This window comes from Lissotriton vulgaris, chromosome 2_2 (assembly GCF_964263255.1).
Source record: "Lissotriton vulgaris chromosome 2_2, aLisVul1.2, whole genome shotgun sequence".
Taxonomy (NCBI): Eukaryota; Metazoa; Chordata; class Amphibia; order Caudata; family Salamandridae; genus Lissotriton; species Lissotriton vulgaris.
The window spans coordinates 31004534-31024496 of record NC_141688.1 but is presented as its reverse complement, the minus strand read 5'-3'; the positions used below and the strand labels follow the sequence as shown (position 1 = coordinate 31024496).

The window sequence follows — 19963 nt, the reverse complement described above, 5'->3', positions numbered from 1 at the left end:
CTGGGTGTCTGGCTTGCAACTCCCCAGAGGAGAATGATCCGCACGTTTTTTTTGTGTGTCCAGCTTCTGCCTCCCCCGAAGTATCTGGTTAGGTCCTATATGTAGGCTGCTCTGTGTGCACTGCAACCCTGTTGCCCTCCGTATTCTTAAAGTGGACAGTTGCCTGGTTTTTGCCATTTCGGTTGCGAAATTCTTGGGCGCCATGTGGGTACTTAGAAAGAAGGCTCTTCCCCCTCCATAGTCGCTTGATGTCTGAACCACCTAGTAGGCACCACATATTTTTGCTGTATCACCTATGTGCACACCATCCTTAAAAGTCAATATACTGTTCTCCTTTTCGACTGTTGACAATTTAATTTTTTGTCATACATCTATGTTTTTATGAACTGTGCCACTGGACTTTCCCATAGTGCATTTTTATTTATTTATTGTATGCTTTTATATGTTTGTACTTTTATGGCCCAGGTGGCCTAAATAAAGTCACTTGATTCACCAATAATGGAGTAGATGATGTAACATCTATTTCCATGTGAAGGAGCATGGTACATGTATATTCAAGCCCTATAATGCATATTTCTCACTAGGTGGGTGATGGCTCTGTTTTGAGTAGCCAACGTCAGGTGTCTCCTAGTAGCCGATCACTGAGGTAGCCAGGGCACTGAGCAGGCATGGGCTTGCGAAGTAGGCTGTGTCCTTACTCCAGCCCTTTGCTTGTTCAGAGACCAGTGACGTACCATGAGAGCTGGTGAGAAGTGGTCTGTGTGTTTCAAAAGAAGGATGAGGAAGGCTGTGTTGGGCTGCCTTTGTTGAACCTTGCTACATTGTGTTTTCTGGAATGTCCCCCTGGTTGCGGTTCGGGCATGGCTGCTCCAGGGCCCAGAAGCAGTAGACAAAGGATGAAATGCATCTTTGATGGTCTGGTTAGCCTCAGGTATGAGAGACAGAAAATGCCCATCCTGACTCCCAACCTGCACACCCTTGGATAGGAGGTCAAGGGGTGACACACTTAGATGTACAGCTTGTTATCTGTGAGTATCTTGCCAGTGGCATAGCAAGGGGAGGGACTGTCTGCCCCAGGCGGCATGAGTTTTGGGGGTTGGCAACTTCCCCCCGAATCGCCAGCAACCGCCGCCACTACTCTTACATATGGCAGCCGTGGGGCGGCCATCGCCGGGACCGCGACGAGGGACAAAATGCATAGCTATGTCACTGTATCTTGAGACTCATCGTGGAGTATATCTTGTCATGTTCGACTGGGTGTGTGTAAAGCTTCTATCTTGTTATTTTCTCCACGTAGACACCCAATAAATACAACACTCTGTACCACAAGCTGTTCAAAGACCTACCAAAAGACGAAAATCTATTGAAAGGTGAGTCCCAAAGGCTAAAATGCTTAAAATGAGTTATTTTGTGAGTTCTGTGATGGCTTTCTGGTGTCATAAACTGTACATTTCGTTCCAAAGTGAGTGGTGTAATGTGTATTGTGATGTTTGTATTGAGCTGTGCAAATGCCGCTGTTGTGCATTCATGTCATGTCTTGTGCAGCGAGTTGATTTTGAGCTGGTTGATTCTCTTTGTGTATGGTAAGTTGTGTGCGCTTGTTTGAAATGTGTAGTGAGAGATATGAGTTTTTTCATGTGACCATGAGCTTTGTCTTATAGTGACTATGACAGGATAATCTGTTCCACATGATACCATTAGTGTTATTTGTCGTACAGTGTGCGATAAATGTATGGGAGTGGAAGCTACAGCGCAGGTGGAAAGGTCTGTTTCGTTATGATATATGTAGGCTTTTCGACATGTTGTTTAATGGGTTTTTTAAGTATTGGAAATTTCCGACAATGATGTGATGATGTATTATATGTTTTTGTCTGTGTGTGGTGTTGTGCTTTGGCTTTTTGTGCATGTATTTTGATTTAGTTCTGCGTTTGTTTTGTCACGTGCTGTGAGATGTGTGGATGGTTATCAGATGTGATGTGATACTTTGCATGACCCATGCCACGTGATGTTTCACAACAAATGTTCTGGTTTTGAATTGTGCCTTATTTTTTGGGTAATATTTTTTTACTTGTATTGTACTGTAATATAATTTAGCTGGAGTTGTGAAAAAAACGGAGTTATAACTTTCGTATTTGTTTAGAATCGTGAAATGTATTGTGAGGTATTATCAAGGGTGAACTGTATTAAAAAGTGAATTGCATGAATGTGTGTGATGTGTGATGAATTATTCACAGGTACAATGTGCAGTGAATCACCTCTAAGCACTAAAGACTAGATTAGACGAGCTTAGGCGCCAAGAAACACAGTAGACCATAGACAAGTCAAGGGGCTTGAACCAAAGGAGTCAAACGTCCTGGTAGGACATTGTCTGTGAAGAATGTGCAGCTGTCAGATGTCATTATAGGCAAAAAAAACCTGGCTCACTGCCTGAACCTGCAATCTGAGCTAATATATTTATACTTCAGTAAAGTTCCAAATAGCAATAAAAACTATGCCTTTCCTCAACAGCACATTACACTCACAATAAATTTAGTGCTGAATAAATTCTACTAGGTAAGGTAGACAATCAATATATTAACAGTTTTCAAAATACAAGTAAAGATTCTGACCATAGGAAGTAGCTCTTACATACATTGTGTCGGATTTACGATGTATGTTTACAACTGAAATTAAACAAAAATGTTTGCATTTTAATGACCAAGAGACTTCTTGAATAAAATGTATATATATTTTTGTACCATGCACGGTGTTTATCTATAGTCATTGCTGTCTGATGTCAGGTCTTGTCCGTTAGTTAAAACTGTTCCTAATTATCCTGTTTTTTCAACCACTGTATACATCCCGAATTAGGAACTCTAGTCGGGGATACCCCTTCCTTTTTTGCATATATTATCTCCATTTATGCCTGCCATGAATTCACAAAAGGACTTCTGCTAAATGTAAATAGATTTACTACTGCAAATGTCGCTGCCACTAGTGCAGAGATCTTCAGTGGTACTGTGGGGGTGAGCCTTTTCAGAGGCACACTGGTGCATGGGTTCGCCCTTCTTTGCGCACTGGTCCTTTAGACTGACAAAATAGAGATTGGCACGGAAGCTGTGATTTCAAAGAAATCGTTTATTAGGAATCATGAGTGGAACTGCATTGATACATAACCCTCAGGCAATGTATGAGGCAGCACATGGGGTACAAATCCATGGGCCTTTTACACTGTGATGGTTGCAGTGCAAGCATGGAGGTTCAAAAAGAGGCAGTACAAGTGTACACACACATAGCTAGTTACATATAAGGATACATAAGGATCACTTAGTCAACAGAGTGGGAGGAGTTACAGAAATGCTGACATCAGTTAAAATAGCCTGACAGTTAAATCTGTAACAGGTGCATTCTAGCAGTTACAGGCCTTTCTGAGCATGTGCAGTGCTCAGTCTCAGTGCTGAAGGAGTTAACTATAGAAGATGACTCAGGCGAAATAGAGAAGCATGCAACAGCAAAGACGGGGAAGCACATGGCAAACACATGGCTAACTAAAATGGATGCCACAAACAAAATGGTTTCAGCTCATGCTAACAGTGATCTCTGCCAAGTTTCCACAGTACATCCCACTCGAGGGGTGGTGAGTGGGTGTTACAAGGAGTGGTTTGCTTTGTAAGTATATGGGTGCCCACAAAATGAGTGCTTGTGGGCTTTCAGAAACTCTGATCTAACCTCCTCCACCCTGGACATGGTCAGAGACTTTCTCCAGCCAAAGACTGGAGTGTCTCTTCTTACAGGTTGGGAAGGGGAAAGGATAACCCCCAGATTTGCTGGGGGAGTAAGGAAGGGGCGTTCTCAACAATGAAAAATGTTTTCCGATAGGATAAAAAAATTGCTTTTGCACATTTAGCTGCTCTTCAGAGTATGCAAAATTGTACGTTATGTAGAAAAGGCCGCCTTATCACATGTGTAATAATAAGCCTGATAACCTGCACCTGACCTGGCATACCAGGAGCACTATCACACCTGTTTTGTGAATGGCAAAAAGTGTAACAGTATGTTCCGTCTTAGAAACCCACCTGTTCTTTTACACTTTTTTTGTGAATGAGCTAGTGGGTGAGGGTTGCCATTTCAGATACCATAACAACTTATTATACACCCTTCAGGGAAAACTCCCTTATCAGGTGTTAGTACCACAGGACCAATGCCAAGAAGGTTGCTCCCCATTGGATTGAGCTCCCATCAGTCAGTCTTCCTCCCAAGCATGGGACAGAAACTACCTTGTTGGATATTATGAATGACACTGCACAAATGGATCCTTGGCTCACAGGGGTCAAATGAACTATAGTATGTGTAGATCCTTCAGCGGCGATGTATTCTCAGAAAATGGTAATGCGTCTGAGGACACATGAAAGGAGATGTTAACCTAACACATTTTTGGATACTCAATAGCTTGCAAAAATAAAATCACAGAATGTTTAAAAGTCATTTTATGTTTTCCATTGTAACTTCTGTCACTTTTATTCCAACTTTAAGAGCTGAAGCACCCATGTTTCCTTGTTATTCCCCAATACATTTCAAGTGGAAAAGAGCCGTATGATGTCTCGTTACTTTGTTACCTTAATTTTTGTAACCACCCATGAGTGGAAGTCAGTTACTCTTGGTAAAGTTATGTTAGAAATCAACTATATAAATCTATGATTTCCTCTTAATTCCACAGATTTTAACTTGGTATTATAGCATTCTCTCTACAGCCCTGCGCAACCAAACTCAATGTAAAACTTTGTTAAAAATATTTTTTTAATTGAAAGTGGTTTTCACTCCAGCTCGTGGAGAGGTCTCTTTTTCGCATATACATTGGCACTACTCGGATTGTAATAAAGTACGCTGCCACAGATAAATGTGGAACTACAATCATATTCTGATTTCATAAAATACTACTTTTTGACTACAAGTAATATGAGTTCCTTTTAGATAAAAAAAATCATCATTTTGCAAATGGCACGGGGGAACCATGCAGCATCCCATGCAGACCGCTGTCCTGTCCGCCTAATGCCAAAAGCCGTCATTCACAAGGTGGAAGCCGCCTCAAGTGACAGCTTCTCTTTTCAATGGATACTGTCCCCTACAGGGAGTTGGATGTAAAACTAATGCGGTATCGCATTACAAATCACAAATCGTAGTGATGCTCTTTTACGCCCCCTCTACTTTGGTTTTTGTTCTGAGTGCTGTTTGTGAGTCGGAAACACCCTTCTGACTCACAGTGTGCCCTGAATACATTGAGAATTGTCAGCTTGTGGTCGCAAAGCCTGTGATTTTTTGACCAGTCTTTGTTTGAGGGTAAGCCTGTGCTGGTGTGAATATTAACTCCCTCTTGCAGCTTTGTCTGGTGCTCTACAGAAGGTACCCCAGAGGCACAACTAGTGATGGGAAAGGCTGACATTGTCCCATTGGTTAGAAACTGTTAGCGATTGTTAGTGTGGTTAATGTGGGACCATATTGCCCATCTAACCGACACAAATATTCAGTGCTCTCTGAGATTTTATGGCTTGTTAAAGCTTAACACCTTCAATGCTAAAGGTATTCTCCCCCGGTGCTGCATTCCATGATTTCCCATTGTTCATGAGGAGCTGAGCTCGTCATGAGCATCGAAGGGGTTAAAAACACCTTCGGGCACATTCCAGATAGTATCTGGCTATACACCGCCCTGTGCGCACCTCTCCATGCTCTAGCCTGCGTTCATAGCAAGAAAGGGACCAATCAGAAAGAGGCTGTCCATTTGAAACCTGTAGAGCGGAAATGTGACGAAGTGGCGCAACCCAATAGCAGAACGTAAACTCATTTATTTTGATTAAAATTCTTTTAATTGGATTGAATTCATTAAAAGGTTAGCATTACAGTAATGTTTTATTTTAATCATATAAATGCAGAAAATAAGGTTTTGGTTAGAGTTAGTATTACATTTAATAAAATAAAAGGTTATGTTTAGCATAAGGGTTAGGATTAAGTTTATAGTATTAGAAAGATTTCTTTTCATTCGAAGAATTGTTATTTCAAAACACAGTTTCTCAGCTACCGAGCTCAATCTGGTATTTTTGCCATGTCTGCATGTTCCTCTTTCCTTTTACAAAGTGATGGTTATTGAATACAGAGGTCCAGTTATTTGGAGTACACTCACTAACTAAAGTTTTCCACAGGTGCTCGTATGACGTAAATGCACAATTAGCATCAATTTTCTTACCTTTTTAAAGAGAATCGCGTGCAATGCAAAACTGCATTAAATCGTGCCTGCTCGCATGCAAACTTTAGTAAAGGAGGGCCACCGTTGTATGTCCGTAGTTACTCAGTTTTCCTAAATTCTTCTTAGTGCAGATTCCCTAAAAATGCAAAACACACATGTTTACAATAGACTTGCAGAATCGTTCTGGTCTTTAAGAAGAATGAAATCATCTGAAATAGATAGGGGCCTCAACTAATTCTCCAGAAGGTGTAATTTCCATAAATTTACAGCACTTTCAAGTTACCTCTCCGCTGCACAATTAGCTAGGTCAGAACTGATTTGGGGAGGTGGCATGTGAGCACCTTAAGCAATAGTCATCACAGACATTTCTACTTGAGCCCGGATTACAAGGTTGGTCTGATTTATGTACAGGGTTACAGCATGGCGGCAAATTAAGTTTCCAACTGGTAATATCTCGTATCAGGCTAGTTAACTTATTTGTCCTCAGAAAGGGGACTAGCTACTCTTACTTTTATGACTGGATTTTTATATAGCGCTTTTAATCCCCCTATATACTTTTGCCCAAAATTGAGTTTATACATTGTTGTCCAAAGAAAACCCCACGAGACCCTATCGAAATCTTTTTCAACGTCTAATAATATTAAAGACATAGGGTCTTGTGAGGCTGTCGTTCCATCAAACAAGGTAATGACTCTTCTAATGTGATCGGCTGTCCCCCTGCCTGGGATTAACCCATGTTGGTGGGGTGAGACCACCTTTCCAATTATCAAGCTCAATCTGTTAGCTAATATTTTCGAATAGGCCTTTGTATCGCTGTTCATCAGGCTAATTGGTCTATATGACCCGGGATCAGTGGGAATTTTATTCTTCTTTAAGAAAACCACCATTGTCGCTTCACTCCAGGAATCGGGCGGTTCAGCTCCTTCCTGGATCGAAACCATGAGTGTATTGATATCCCCCTCTAGTATTTCGAAGAATTTCTTATAAAATTATAAGGGTATGAGGTCAGGTCCTACAGCTTTCCCTGATGGTAGTCCACTAAAAGCCAGTTGAATTTCTTCTCGTGTAAATTTTGTCTCCAGACTAACCCTATCTTCTTCCGTAACTTTGTCTAGTACCGCCTCTTCCAGATATGTTTCTATATCTCTCTTTCCTAGCTCCTCTCCCTCTTGATTATAGAGTTTCTTATAAAAGTTCTGAAAAACTGCGCAGATTTCCTTTGGGTTTTTAACTACCACTCTTCCTTCTGTGATCATTTCAGTTATCTGTCCCTTAGTAACTGCCTGTCGAGTTCTTATCGCCAACATACGTCCAACTTGCTCATTATATTCATATTGCTCTTCTCTTCTTGCTAAATACTTCTCGGCTGCTCTTGAGCTATATACTTCCCCTACTACTATTTTAGCAATAGCTAATTTTTGAGTCACCTCTGTCACATCTCCTTTCTCTACTATGTCTTTATCAGATCTTCCTCCAAATCCACCACAACTTTAGTCTTATTCTCTATTAATACTTTTTGCATTTTGTTGCGTCTAAGAGAGTAGCTTAAAGTTTCTCCTCTGATACCAGCCTTCATCGCGTCCCAAACCACTGAAGGTCGTGCCGTACCCCTATTATGTTCCAAAAATTCTCTTAACCAATTTTCCATAAGGGTAACATAATCAACATCATATAATAAAGCTCTCTCAAATGACCAAGAAGAAAGATTTAACATTGCATTTGCCAGAACGATCTCTAAGACTAGAGGGTTGTGGTCCGACATTAATCTTGGTAATTTTTTGATTGTAACAATCGGTAGCAATGCAGGTGAGATCAAGAAATAATCAAGCCTTGCTACTGTTCTGTGCGGAGCCGAGTAGTATGTACTACCTCCTCCTCCCATAATCTGCTCCCAGGTATCAGTTAAGCCATTATCCCTCATAAGTTTAACCAGTGCTCTATGACTTTTTTTTTCCTCCCTTTAAACCTATCTACATCATTCTTCCATAGCCCTGCAAGACCATTTATATTTAAATCACCACACACTATGATCGGAAGTGGCCAGCTAGAGAGCCGTGCATTTTGTAAATTGAACATAAAGTAAAATTCAGATGATATATTTGTAATTCAGCTGAAACCCATCGGTCGTGTTTATCTGCCTGATGTTTCTTCAGTTTAACACTATTTCCTCGAGCCAGTATCGGTACCCCACATGTCCTTGTACCCTGGGTAGTACATACCAAAACCAGATAACCCAATTGCTCTAGTAAATATTTCTGCGAGAATTCAACATGCGTTTCTTGCAAGCATATTAAATCTGCTTGCAGTGTTTTTAAATATTCTTTCAGCTCTCTTCTTTTTCTCGCCTCGTTTAAACAACAAACATTAATTGTTACTATGCGCATGAAATTTTAAGTTTCTTAGCCATTTTTTCTCTAGTTCTTTTTTTATCCTTATTCCATTTAGTAAGCATTCTGCCTTTTTCCCTCAGTATCTGTGATTCTCTCCCGCCACTACTATACAATAGTTTCTTCTTTTCCTGATGATGAATTTTTCCCCTTTTTCCCCCCTGTAGCAAGACATTAACCCACCTTCTCACCCTCCCCTCCCCCACCACTTCTTGAGGCATCCTGGGACCTAGATCCCTAGGTGTGGGCGGCCGAGTGATCCGAACATCACCACTTGCTCGATCGCCTGATTTGTCAAGAAACTTTGAATATATAACATCTCAGATGGCTAGTTTTTCCCTTCCTGTTTTTTCAATTCAGAAAGTTCGTACAGATACGCCTCCGCTTGGATCTCACTAAAAAAGTTCCTTGAGGTTCCTTTAAAAAGTACTCTTAAACGTGCTGGATTTAGCAAATGAACAGTTGCTCCTATCTTTTCGAATGGGGCAAAAAGTTGCCGCAGCCTCCAGCGGCGTTCGACCGTTGCATGAGCAAAATCCGGGCGAACAAAAAACTTGTTCCCTTGATATTCCCTTTTGCTCATCGGTCGGGCCAGGTCATAAATTGCTTCTCGTAAAAGAAAATTTCCGAAGCACACCAACATAGCTCTTGGATATTGGTTTTCTTTTGGAGGTCGTTTGGGGAGTGTTAGAGGAAACCGATGAGCGCGTTGAACTTCACGTTCTAGTTCCCATGTTTGAAGTTCAGGCATGGAAGATTTTAAGAGGTTGATGATATATCCCTTCGGTTGTTTCTCCTTCCCCGGTTCTCAAGATCCTCCACCTTTGTCATTAGTTCTTCAATAATTCCGGCTTGGACCTTTTCCCTGCTTTGAAGTTTAATAACATCTGCTTCCAGATTTTCTGTGCGGCTTTCTACCGATACCATTCTATCCACTATCTCGGTGCAAGTGTTATCCACCTTCTGGATAGCGCCATGAAGTTGTTGGATAGCTTCGGGATTTCTTTGGCTGTCTATTTTAACATCTAGGTGGAGATCCTTTATGGTCTTCAGGACCTCGCTCAACGTTGGTTCCGTAGAAGATCCTGATTTGCCAGTTTCATGATGTTGTTTTTCCTTATATTTTTCTCCTGCACCACTATTCAGGTTTCTAGATTCTGTATCTCTTATAGATGTAGGAGTCAGGATGTTCCGGAAAAGTCTAGATTTTTTCTTTGTCTGATCCTGGTTACTCCCCTGATCCGTTGTTTCATCATCCATGGGTTTATGGAGTTTTCTATGTTTTGACGATTTTTTTTTCCCTTCCGTTTTCTTTTTTAATACCAAGTCTCGACCAGATCCGCTATTGTTCTTTTTGTCTCTCTGATCTGTCTGATCGAATACTTCCAGACTAGGGGTAGGTGGGATTTCCTCCTCGCTGATCGCGCTTGAGTCCCCAATTTCACTAGAGATCGATAACCCAGTTTCATAAATTTCAGAGTTAGATCCCTCTGTTGATTCTTCGCTCCCAATTTGTAATTTTTTATCTCCATTTGTAATTTGTCCATTATTGGGCATATAATCCAGATCTAGTTCCGCATCTGTAGTCGTTTCTGTGCCTCCGCTATATAAAGTTTTTTCCTCACCAGGAAGCCTATTCTTCATTGCATCCTGTAGTTTCCCATTACTAATGTTGTTGCTATTGCTGTGGTCCTTTTTATTGCTTCCATTCAAGGCTTCCTTTGAGATTGGTACAAGTATGGTTGAAATCCTTGGTTGTGTTTCATAACATGATCCCGTTAATTTAGCCGTGGCCTTCAAGTTTTTAATAGTCTGTAATCTTTTAGCCTTTTTAGCCAGAAGCTCCATCTTTTCATCAGTTTGTTCATCAGATTTTTCTTCCGGGGTATCTTCGTCTTTTCTGTTCTCCCTCCTCAGTCTCTTTCTCAGCATTTTTTGTGACATTTTTATTTTTACTTTTAGTTTTCTCCATGTTATTTTTATGGTTTGTTTTACTATTGCCATTGCCATTGTCATTCATGTTATCATTAACCACATGGCTGCTATGCGTTTTCCCCTCCTGTGCTGGGAATTGCTGTTTTACTTTATTTCATGACGAGCTGGGCTCGTCATCAGTGTACGAGGAGGCTACACCATGACGAGCCCAGCTCGTCATGAGTGTGGAAGGGGTTAATCCCTCCTTTTCCATTTCTAGCCCCTTTGGCCTCTTGTGACTTCATTCCTCTAGTTTCTGGTCTTCTCTGGTTTCTCATGGAGCTATTATTTTTTGACTGACAGGTCGCCGTTTGTTTTAAGCTGCTTCCATGATCCCAAGTTGCTGATGAGCTTCTGGCAGCTACTTTGGCCATTTCATTTTCCTCGATCATCTCAGTAACTTCGCCCTCTGAATTCTCTCGGGTCGCTCCTATGCTAGACGCGTCACTCATGGTTGTTTCAGATAAAAAAAATCCAGTCATAAAAGTAAGAGTAGCGGGGGAACAGAGTGAAAATATTAACATCAAGCGAGGAACTAGACAAGGCTGTCCCTGTTCACCGTTGCTCTTTGCTTGCTACATTGACTCTTTCATAAGACACATAGAAAGAAATACACTCATATGTCCTATTGTATTGAATGGCTATGAGACAAAAATGTTGGGTTATGCTGATGACCTAGCAATCACGTCACCTACCCCAGCAACAGCGCTAGTGGAAATAGAAAAAGAGGCAAAAAAATATGGGTTTTGGTCTGGGTACAAATTGAACCAGCCTAAAACACAGATAGTTATTAACCAATTTGTTGTAATAGACGATGCTAGAGTAACAGACTCGGCTGTCTACTTGGGTGTAACATCTAACCTGCCTAAGCTAGTGGAGGAAAACCTCACTCCGGTAATCAGAAAGGCTAAACAAGATTTAGATAGGTTGGATAATCTACATCTTACAATAATCGGACGTTGTAATGTAATCAAGATGATGTTTCTTCCAAAGATGTTATATTTCTTTTGAACTATCCCTTTAATATTTCATAATAATTGGTTTAAGGATATTGAAAGGGTCTGTAATTGATTTATATGGGCAAAAGGTAAAACTCGGAGGTCCATAAAAAAGATGGCTCTATCTAAGGAAAAGGGAGGTTTAGCAGTTCCAGATTTTAAAGAATATTATCTAGCAGCATCTTTACAGTATCTTAGAGGACTACTTGGGGGGGACACTAACGATAGATGGCGAGACGGACTTGATATACCAGACACATATGATTTATTAGTTAGAGATTCCAATAAAGGATTACTTAAATTTAAAGAATTTAGCTACTACAAAAGATAAAAGGTATTTGCAGCAGCCAAAGCGGTATGGTCTATGGTCCGGAAAAAGTCAAGCTGGGACGGATGAGTTTCTATACACCTTTATATAATAATAAGCTACTCCCTTAAGTGTTCCATGATCAAGTTATGAAAAGATGGGATAGTGCTGGGGTTTGTACTATAGAAGATATTATAGATGATACGGGCATAATCTCATTTGAAAGGGCTTGTCAAATATTTAAGTTAGATCGTAGAGACTTTTTCAAATACCTACAGATCAGATCAGTAATAAAAAAGAAACTGCCTAGGGGAGATAATTTTAAAAGAGAGGATTTGATGGAATATATTCAAAATGAGAAGGGTTGCTCAATCTCACAATTATATGGGGTGCTGAGTGAATGTAAAGAAGACGATAGGACTAAAATCTTCGCTAAATGGAGGACGAAGTTAAACTTAGTGGGAAACGAGGGGGAAAAATCACTGCAGTTTGCTAACTCTATTGTTAAAGTTGCTAATTTACAAGCACAATGCTATAAAACCTTCCATGAATTATATTATACGCCGCATAAAATAGTGTAATGGGGGGGAATTAGTGGAATATCTTGTCCCAGATGTCAAAGCACACAAGCTGATACTATCCACATGTTTTCGGCATGTCCAAAATTAAATCCTTTCAAAAAGGCGATGGAAATATTTTTTAGGGATGAATTAAGGATATCACTTGGCTTAACAAACAAGATTATAATTTTGGGTGTAGGGAGAGATGGGCAGGATATCCCCCATCAAGAATTTATATACATTGCAATGGCTATATCCCGACTTTCGATAGCTACCCTATGGAAGGATCCTAATCCCCCGTCATTTAACCAATGGCTTATAAGAATGCTATCAATGTATACATTGGAGAAATCATTGTATGAAAAAAAAGGTCGTAAAGCGATGCAAATAGGCACGGATTTGGGCACCGGTAGAGCATTGGAAATTAAGAATAGAGGGGTAATCTATTCTACAATATTAATTTATAACATTATAATAATTTTTACTATTTGTTTCTTGTTTTCATGAACTTTAGTTTGTTTGTGCAAAGACTTATATGACCTGTGAAATTATTCTTTATCTCTCGTTCATAATGGTGCATATCTGCTAAAAGAAATGTATATCTGGAATGAAATAATTGATTGTAATCATGTGGAATTGTATTCTCTGATGATGAATAATAAATAAAAGAAAAACATATATAAAGGGGACTAGCATGCAGAGCTGGATGTACCTGGTTCTAATCTGCATCAGTTTACCTCCTGTTTTATACAGTACATGGACATAGTAGAACAGTGTAAGTGATTTTTCCCTTTTTTCCCCTGAGGAGATTAAGTTTCTGATTTGTCTTCTTTGGGAGATCCACAAACAGAATTGTGTAATGTACTCGATACCCCCTGATTGTGGCTGCAGATTGTGTGTGAAGTTACAACTGTGCCTGTAAATCGAGAACACACAGTGAGAACTCATTGATAGCTCCTTAACTGGTCTTTTATTTAATTTTGTTTTCACTTTTTCAGCTTCATGGTCAGAAGAACTATGGAAATAGTGCATTACACTACATTTGGTTACAATAGAAATTAACAAAAGGAGATGCTGAGATAGAAAAATGACCAGATCAGAGTATGGTGGCACAACATATCAGAAAAGTTTTGACCATTGCGTCTTTGAGTTCTAGGGAGGCATGAGAGTGAATCAACTTCGCCTGCAACGATTCCTCCCTCCCTGATTTTGCCGTCGAACATTCCCTGCATCATGCTTCCCTGGGGTTTGTCCCCTGGTTAGTCCTTGTTTGTGGTAACCTGATGAATTCACACCAGAGATCTGCAGTTTCTACACAACCTCACCGGAGCTGTCCTCCACAATGTTTGGTCACTAATCTGAAACCAAGTCTGTTGTCCTAATAGCCAGAATCCCTAGCAAGTACCATATGTTCTAGTGTTTTTCAGGCGGCTGTCTCAATGAGTGTCTCAAAATTCTGGCACATGCTCTTGTGAGCTGGATTAAGGAAAAGAAAAGGTGCCAAGCTTCCAAGTCACATGTTGTGTGATTTTGTAGCTTGCGACTAATCACTCATGAGGGTATCCAGGCACTCAGTAGGGAAACCTGAGGAGAAGGAGGAGGAGATCATGCCTGTTTTGTCTGGAAGAGTAATGTCTTGAGGTTCCTTCAGAAGTCCATGAGGGAGGGGGAGGGGGAGGTTCTGAGGTGTAGTCCATGAGGGAGGGGGAGGGGGAGGTTCTGAGGTGAATCTGGAGGTCGTTCCAGGTTTCGGCTGTGAGGTATGAGAAGGTGTGTTCTCCTATTCTGGTCTTCTTGATGCAAGGGAGGCATGCACTTGCCTGGGACACAGACTGTATGTGTCTGGTGGGTTGGTAGAAGTTGAGGTGGTGGTCTAGATAAACTGGGCCAGGTTTGTGAGGGGCTTTGTAGATGAGAGTGAGTAGCTAGAACTGTAATCTGTCTTGGGCAGGGAGCAAGTGTGGATTATAGAGGTGTGGAGAGAGGTGGTTATTTCGCAGGTGTTCAGTATGAGTCTGACGTTGGCGTTCTTGGTGGTTTTGAGTTGGCTTAGAACATGGGCTGGGATCCCGATGTAGAGGGCATTTCTGTAATCATGCCTACTTGTGATAAGAGCCTGAGTGACCGTTTGTCTGGTGTTCAATGGGATCCAATTGAAAATCTTGTTTAGCATTCACAGGATGTGGAAGCATGATGAGGAAACAGCATTTATCTGTCTGCTTATGGAGAGGATGAGCCAGAGGTTCTAGGCATGATCAGCGGGGTGGGGTGCCACATTTGGAGGGAAACCAAGAGGCTTCCTCGGGGGTGTGGTTGTTGATGGATATTAGGGCTCTGGTTTTTCCTGTGTTGAGCTGGAGGTAGTTGTTTTTCATCCAAGCAGCGACATTTCTCATGCAGTTGACAAACTTTGCTTTGGTAATGCTGATTGACTCGGTGAGGGTACTTGTCAGTAACGCGTGTTTGTTTATGTGCTGTATCCTGCCCTGTGTGCTAGAAGGTCTGTGTTTTTTTGCAGCATACTCCTGTGCCCTCCAGAGAGAGATACTTATTCAAGGACGTCTCTACATCTCCCATAATTGGCTTTGCTTCTATGCCAATCTTTTTGGGAAAGATATCAAGGTAATGTGCCTGGGCACTTCAAAATTGCTCTTTTTTTAAATGTTTGCTCTATGTGTCTGGTGTTAACTATCATTATGTATATCAAAACAAACTGGCTTTGAACCAGTCAGAATGCTATGTCTCTGTTTGGTATTCATCAATAATATTCAAGTGGATTTAGTATATAAGAATGTACAAGCAGTATAAGAAAAGCCATATATTTGTTGCTGCCACTTCTTCAGTTACCATCAGTTGCATGTGCCATTATTTCATTATTGCTCTGTGAGAAGATGGAGGCGGGCATGGGTCCTAGCCCCACTGAACAGAAACATTTTGTCTGACCCTATAATTGCTGCCGTGGCAGGGCCCTGTGTGGAATATCAATTCTACTGTACAAGATGTATAAAGGAATATTCTGGTCAGTGGGAGTATAGGGCAAGAGGGGAGTTGTCATGCTGTATAGTTCAGGAGGCGCTTGTACACTTACATCCTTTCATAAGGCAGCCTTCCTAGGATGAATTGTTTTGTAGACTGTTACTATGCTAGAAAAAGAGCATCATTTCTAGTCCTTGTTTCACACTATACTGTGCACTATACTGTGCACTATCCATTCTCAGCATCCGCAAGCCAGGTGGTTGAATAGGAGGGTGTACACTGTGGCTAATGTGCAGATTCAAATAGAGGTAACATATGTGGGAACAAGCACATAAAAAAAGAATGTAAAAGAAACCACATGGAAGATGGGGATGGATGGATGGATGAATAGAAGGGGCATGTGGACAGAGAAACCAAAAAGGATTGACAAGTCTTACAAAAATAGAATGTGATTATCTATAATGATAGGTAGGCGAGTGCAAAAGTGTAATATGTGTAAGTAGAGGTAGAATATAGGATAGTGAATGTTTAGTGGGATATATTGATTACTAGAATAACAGTAGATGTATTTACGCGTGGATAGTTTGGTAGGATTCATACATACACTGCATGAAACGTATTTGTAGACTGCACCATAGTTCACTGTGATCATACTGCTACCCAAATCCTTATCAATCTTTTGTAACCAACACTTACAAGTTTGTTCACCCCAATCACATCCCCACAAAGCGCGTCTTAACTCTGCCAACATGGCTGCCACACGGGTCCCCAGTCTTGAAACGTCTTGTATCAGGCAGTGTCGACTGGAGTCTGGAACTTTTAGAATCTAGCAAATCAGTACAGGAATAGGTTACAACTATGTTTTGGAAGTCAACCTAGTTGCGCTAAACAACCTTGATTGGTTTGCTAATAATGCATGCAATGTTTATGCTAGAAACGAAGGCAAGATTAGGAAACTCCTTCATAGCTAGGCATCGTGCACCCCACACCACTCCATTAGTTTATGGTTCTAGAAGTATATGAAATGAGATGTATGACATATTATGTAGTTCTTTCATTTGCAGCCGGTTTTGACTGTGAACCTTTAATTTGCCAACCTAGCCCAGGATCTAGGAGGGAAATGCGGATGGTAGCATGAGGGTCAACAGATTTTGGTAAGTCAGGTGCACATGCCTGTCAGCAGAGACAACCTCAACATAAAGTCAACCGCGAACACGTGTTGGTGAAGATTCAGCAATAGCTACATTTATGAGCATGGAAGACTTTAGAAGGAGATCTGAGGTGTGCGAGTTGTAGGGTGGACGATGTTTGAGTAGAAGTACTTTACACAGAAAGTATGTATACTGATAACGTCTTCTAATATGTGTTGCTTTTTTAGGTGGTTATCCCTGTGGTCTCTGTTCAGCTTGTAAAAAAGCACAAAACAGCAAGGCTCCTTCCAAATGGGATTGCTATCACTACCACTGCCAGCAGGAAGGTACGTCTCCTTACTGGCGTTAGTTTTGTTGTTCGATTCTATCAAGCAAGCCGCGGAACAGTATAGGATTCGTCGTATTCACCTTCCTGATTTTATTGTGTGTAAATTTTCTTTATTGAGATTTGCATGACAAATAAAAAGACAAACAATAATGTTATCTCAACATGATAATGTGCCACACTCCAACACAGTGGCTTGCCAGTATGACATAATAACAATACACCAACAGTGAACAAGGTACGGGAGCAGTTAACAAACACTTAATCAATTCTACTCCTCGTGTGTTTAATCCAATGCATCTGACTATATCCATTCTTGCAATTTCAGCAGTAACCATTCTACAGTAGCTGTGTCAATTATTGGATACTGGTTGGTCTAATGCCTAGATGACCCTATGTGAAAAGTCAATATATAATTGTCTGCAGTCCCCTCTTAGTCACCATCTAGTGGATGCCTACTTAGGTAGGCCTTTAGCAGCTTTAAATTATCTCGGGGGCGTGAGGTGGGTGGTAATAGCGTGGCATACATGTCACTCATAGTGTCACAGCGTATCATATCCTGCGACCAAGCCTTCACAGTAGGTACTTTTGATCCTCCCCAGTGCCATGATACCTGTCGCTTAGCAATAAGTAGGGCAATCACAGTGAACCTTCTGAAACATTTTTTAAGAGGCTTAACATACCCCAAAAGTGCCATAAGTGGTGTGGGTTTTATCGTGAATTCCACCATGAGGATTATATGTTGAAAGACTTTCTCCCAGTATGCTCACACAGGTGCACAGCAAGGTGCGGGAAATCGGCATCTGGGGTAGTTCATCTGACACATGCTTGCAATATGCTGGGGTCCATCCTCGCAAGTAATAGTGGGGTCACATATATTCTATGTAAATATTTAAAATTTAGTAGTTTATGGTGGTGATTGTTTGAGATATACTGTGTTTATGCGCAGCAGAAATGCCATATAGTGTCTGTTATAGAGATACCTAAATCCCGTTCTCATGCCACCCGCGCCTTGGTCCCAACTACATCCCAGAGGGATAGGAATAAATGATATAGGCGTGCGACCAGATGAGTACTACAGGGCGAAGTGATCACAAGTGTTAGGGGAGGGAATTCCTCCGGCTTTGACAAGGGGTCCAGTAGGACGTCAAGTAGGAATCCACGTACTCCATTTAGGAGGAAGCTGTCCATATATACATGGCATCCCCATGAGAAAGTAGCTCAGTTGTCCTACACAGCCGGGAGCCTATAAATAAATCACCAATCTTGTGGAGTCTATGTTTAAGTAATGTGCTCTTGGTCAGAGTCTCGGTGGTGGGGGTAGCTACGGGTTGTCTGCCAAAGGAATATGCGCCGAGTATAAGACCTCCTTCTGCAGGTACCGCGGTAATTTAGGCAAAGCCCAGCATGTTGTCGGCAGCGTTTGAATCTCAGTGGGGCAGCGAGGCAGGGCCTGTGGCAAGATAACAAGTTTACATATATTTGCGAACGGTCTGGTTTACGATATTGGAGTTGGGGATCAGGGTGGTAGCAATAATACGTGAAGTGGAGTTGGGCCACAAGGTAATATAAATAAAAATCAGGGACTCCAAAGTCCCCAAGTTCGTATCAATTTACAATTCTTAATTATGAGCTAAAAATTAATTTGCGCTCCTCATAAGGAACAATATTTCAACATAAGAATTTTCACAAAGAGAGAGGATGTGCAGGAACTGAACTTCATATGAAACAAAACGAATTTATTTTCATCAATAGATTTAAATCACTGTACATTTTGGTGGTTGCTCCAGAGGGGAACGTGCAAAGAAGGGGGTGCTCGAAAATAAGTGGGTGGGAAAATTATTCCCAGAGTAAAGAAAAAGTAGAAAGTTTCAGTAAGAGATTGATCAAACGTATCAATCTTGGTGTCCTGTCCCAATACTATTTTATATGGTCTATTTACATTGATTTGTACAATCACAGATTGTAATCATCTGTGGCATGTAGTAGGGATAGGATGAGTGGGCCCAGGTACAAGGATATATGGTTGTCGACGTTTCGACTCGACTTGAGGCATATAGGACGGTTAAGCTTTTGCCTGCGAGTCTTCCTCTGGACGGGATATGTGGGGATAATTGAAGGCAACCAATCCCTGGATGATTGTACCTCATCCGCTCGTGGTTCTTTGCATTTGATGCTTTTAGCAATGGTACCCACAAGCGCATCACAGATAAAATACTAAAGTGTTTGAGGTAACAACAGCATCTTAGCTAGCTAATGTCAGGTTGGTGTAACCTATCGCTACCTTCATTTAAAAAATAATCTATTTTATATAGCTCTGCCACGCTTTTAAACTTTCACGGCTTAAGCAACAGTTACCTTCTCTCACTCCCGCTCTGAAGAGGCGCAATCTCCTCGTTCTACCGCAGGGCTCCTACCCTGATTGTTGTGGAGGGTTGCGTGCGCTGCACTTCGGCGAAATCACTCGCAGCTGGCGGGGCTCGGTGGAGGCAGGCTCGGACGGTCACATGACCTAGAGCTTCCCCCTAATTGATGCCTGCCATTCCTCACACGCAACGGACGGTGTCTGGTTGGTGTAACCTAGCGCTACCTTCATTTTAAAAATAATCTATTTTATATAGCTCTGCCACGCTTTTAAAGTTTCAAGGCTTAAGCAACAGTTACCTTCTCTCACTCCCACTCTGAAGGAGTGCACTCACCTCTTTCCACCGCAGGGCTCCTACCCTGATTGTTGTGGAGGGTTGCGTGCGCTACTTAGGCGAAAACACTCGCAGCCGGCGAGGCTCGGTGGAGGCGGGCTCGGACGGTCCCATGACCTAGAGCTCCCCCCTACTTAAATCTAATGCCATTCCTCACGCGCAGCGGGCGCGCCACAGGCGTGCCAAAGGTACGCCTAAGGCAAGCGCGTCTGCGCCCAAGCAGGGCCAGGGGCCACGACCCCTGCCCAAAAACACCCAGAACGTATTGTCTTTTCTGCAGATCGGTCCTTGCGCTACGCCCCAGCACTATACAAGGCTGTACTTGGCTCCAAATGGACAGCACATGCTCCAAAATATGCCCCAACTGCA

General features: G+C 41.6%; 1 protein-coding gene across 1 annotated transcript in view; it reads left to right on the top strand.

Annotated features, from left to right (window-relative positions):
• The window catches only part of GRAMD2A (GRAM domain containing 2A), a 124160-nt gene that overhangs the window by 23911 nt on the left and 80286 nt on the right, over positions 1-19963 (top strand). Inside the window, exons 3-5 of the mRNA XM_086959856.1 lie at positions 1298-1370; positions 14962-15065; positions 16798-16896. Of these exons, the coding sequence (XP_086815982.1) occupies positions 1298-1370; positions 14962-15065; positions 16798-16896 (276 nt within the window). The remainder of the gene's footprint in view (positions 1-1297; positions 1371-14961; positions 15066-16797; positions 16897-19963) is intronic.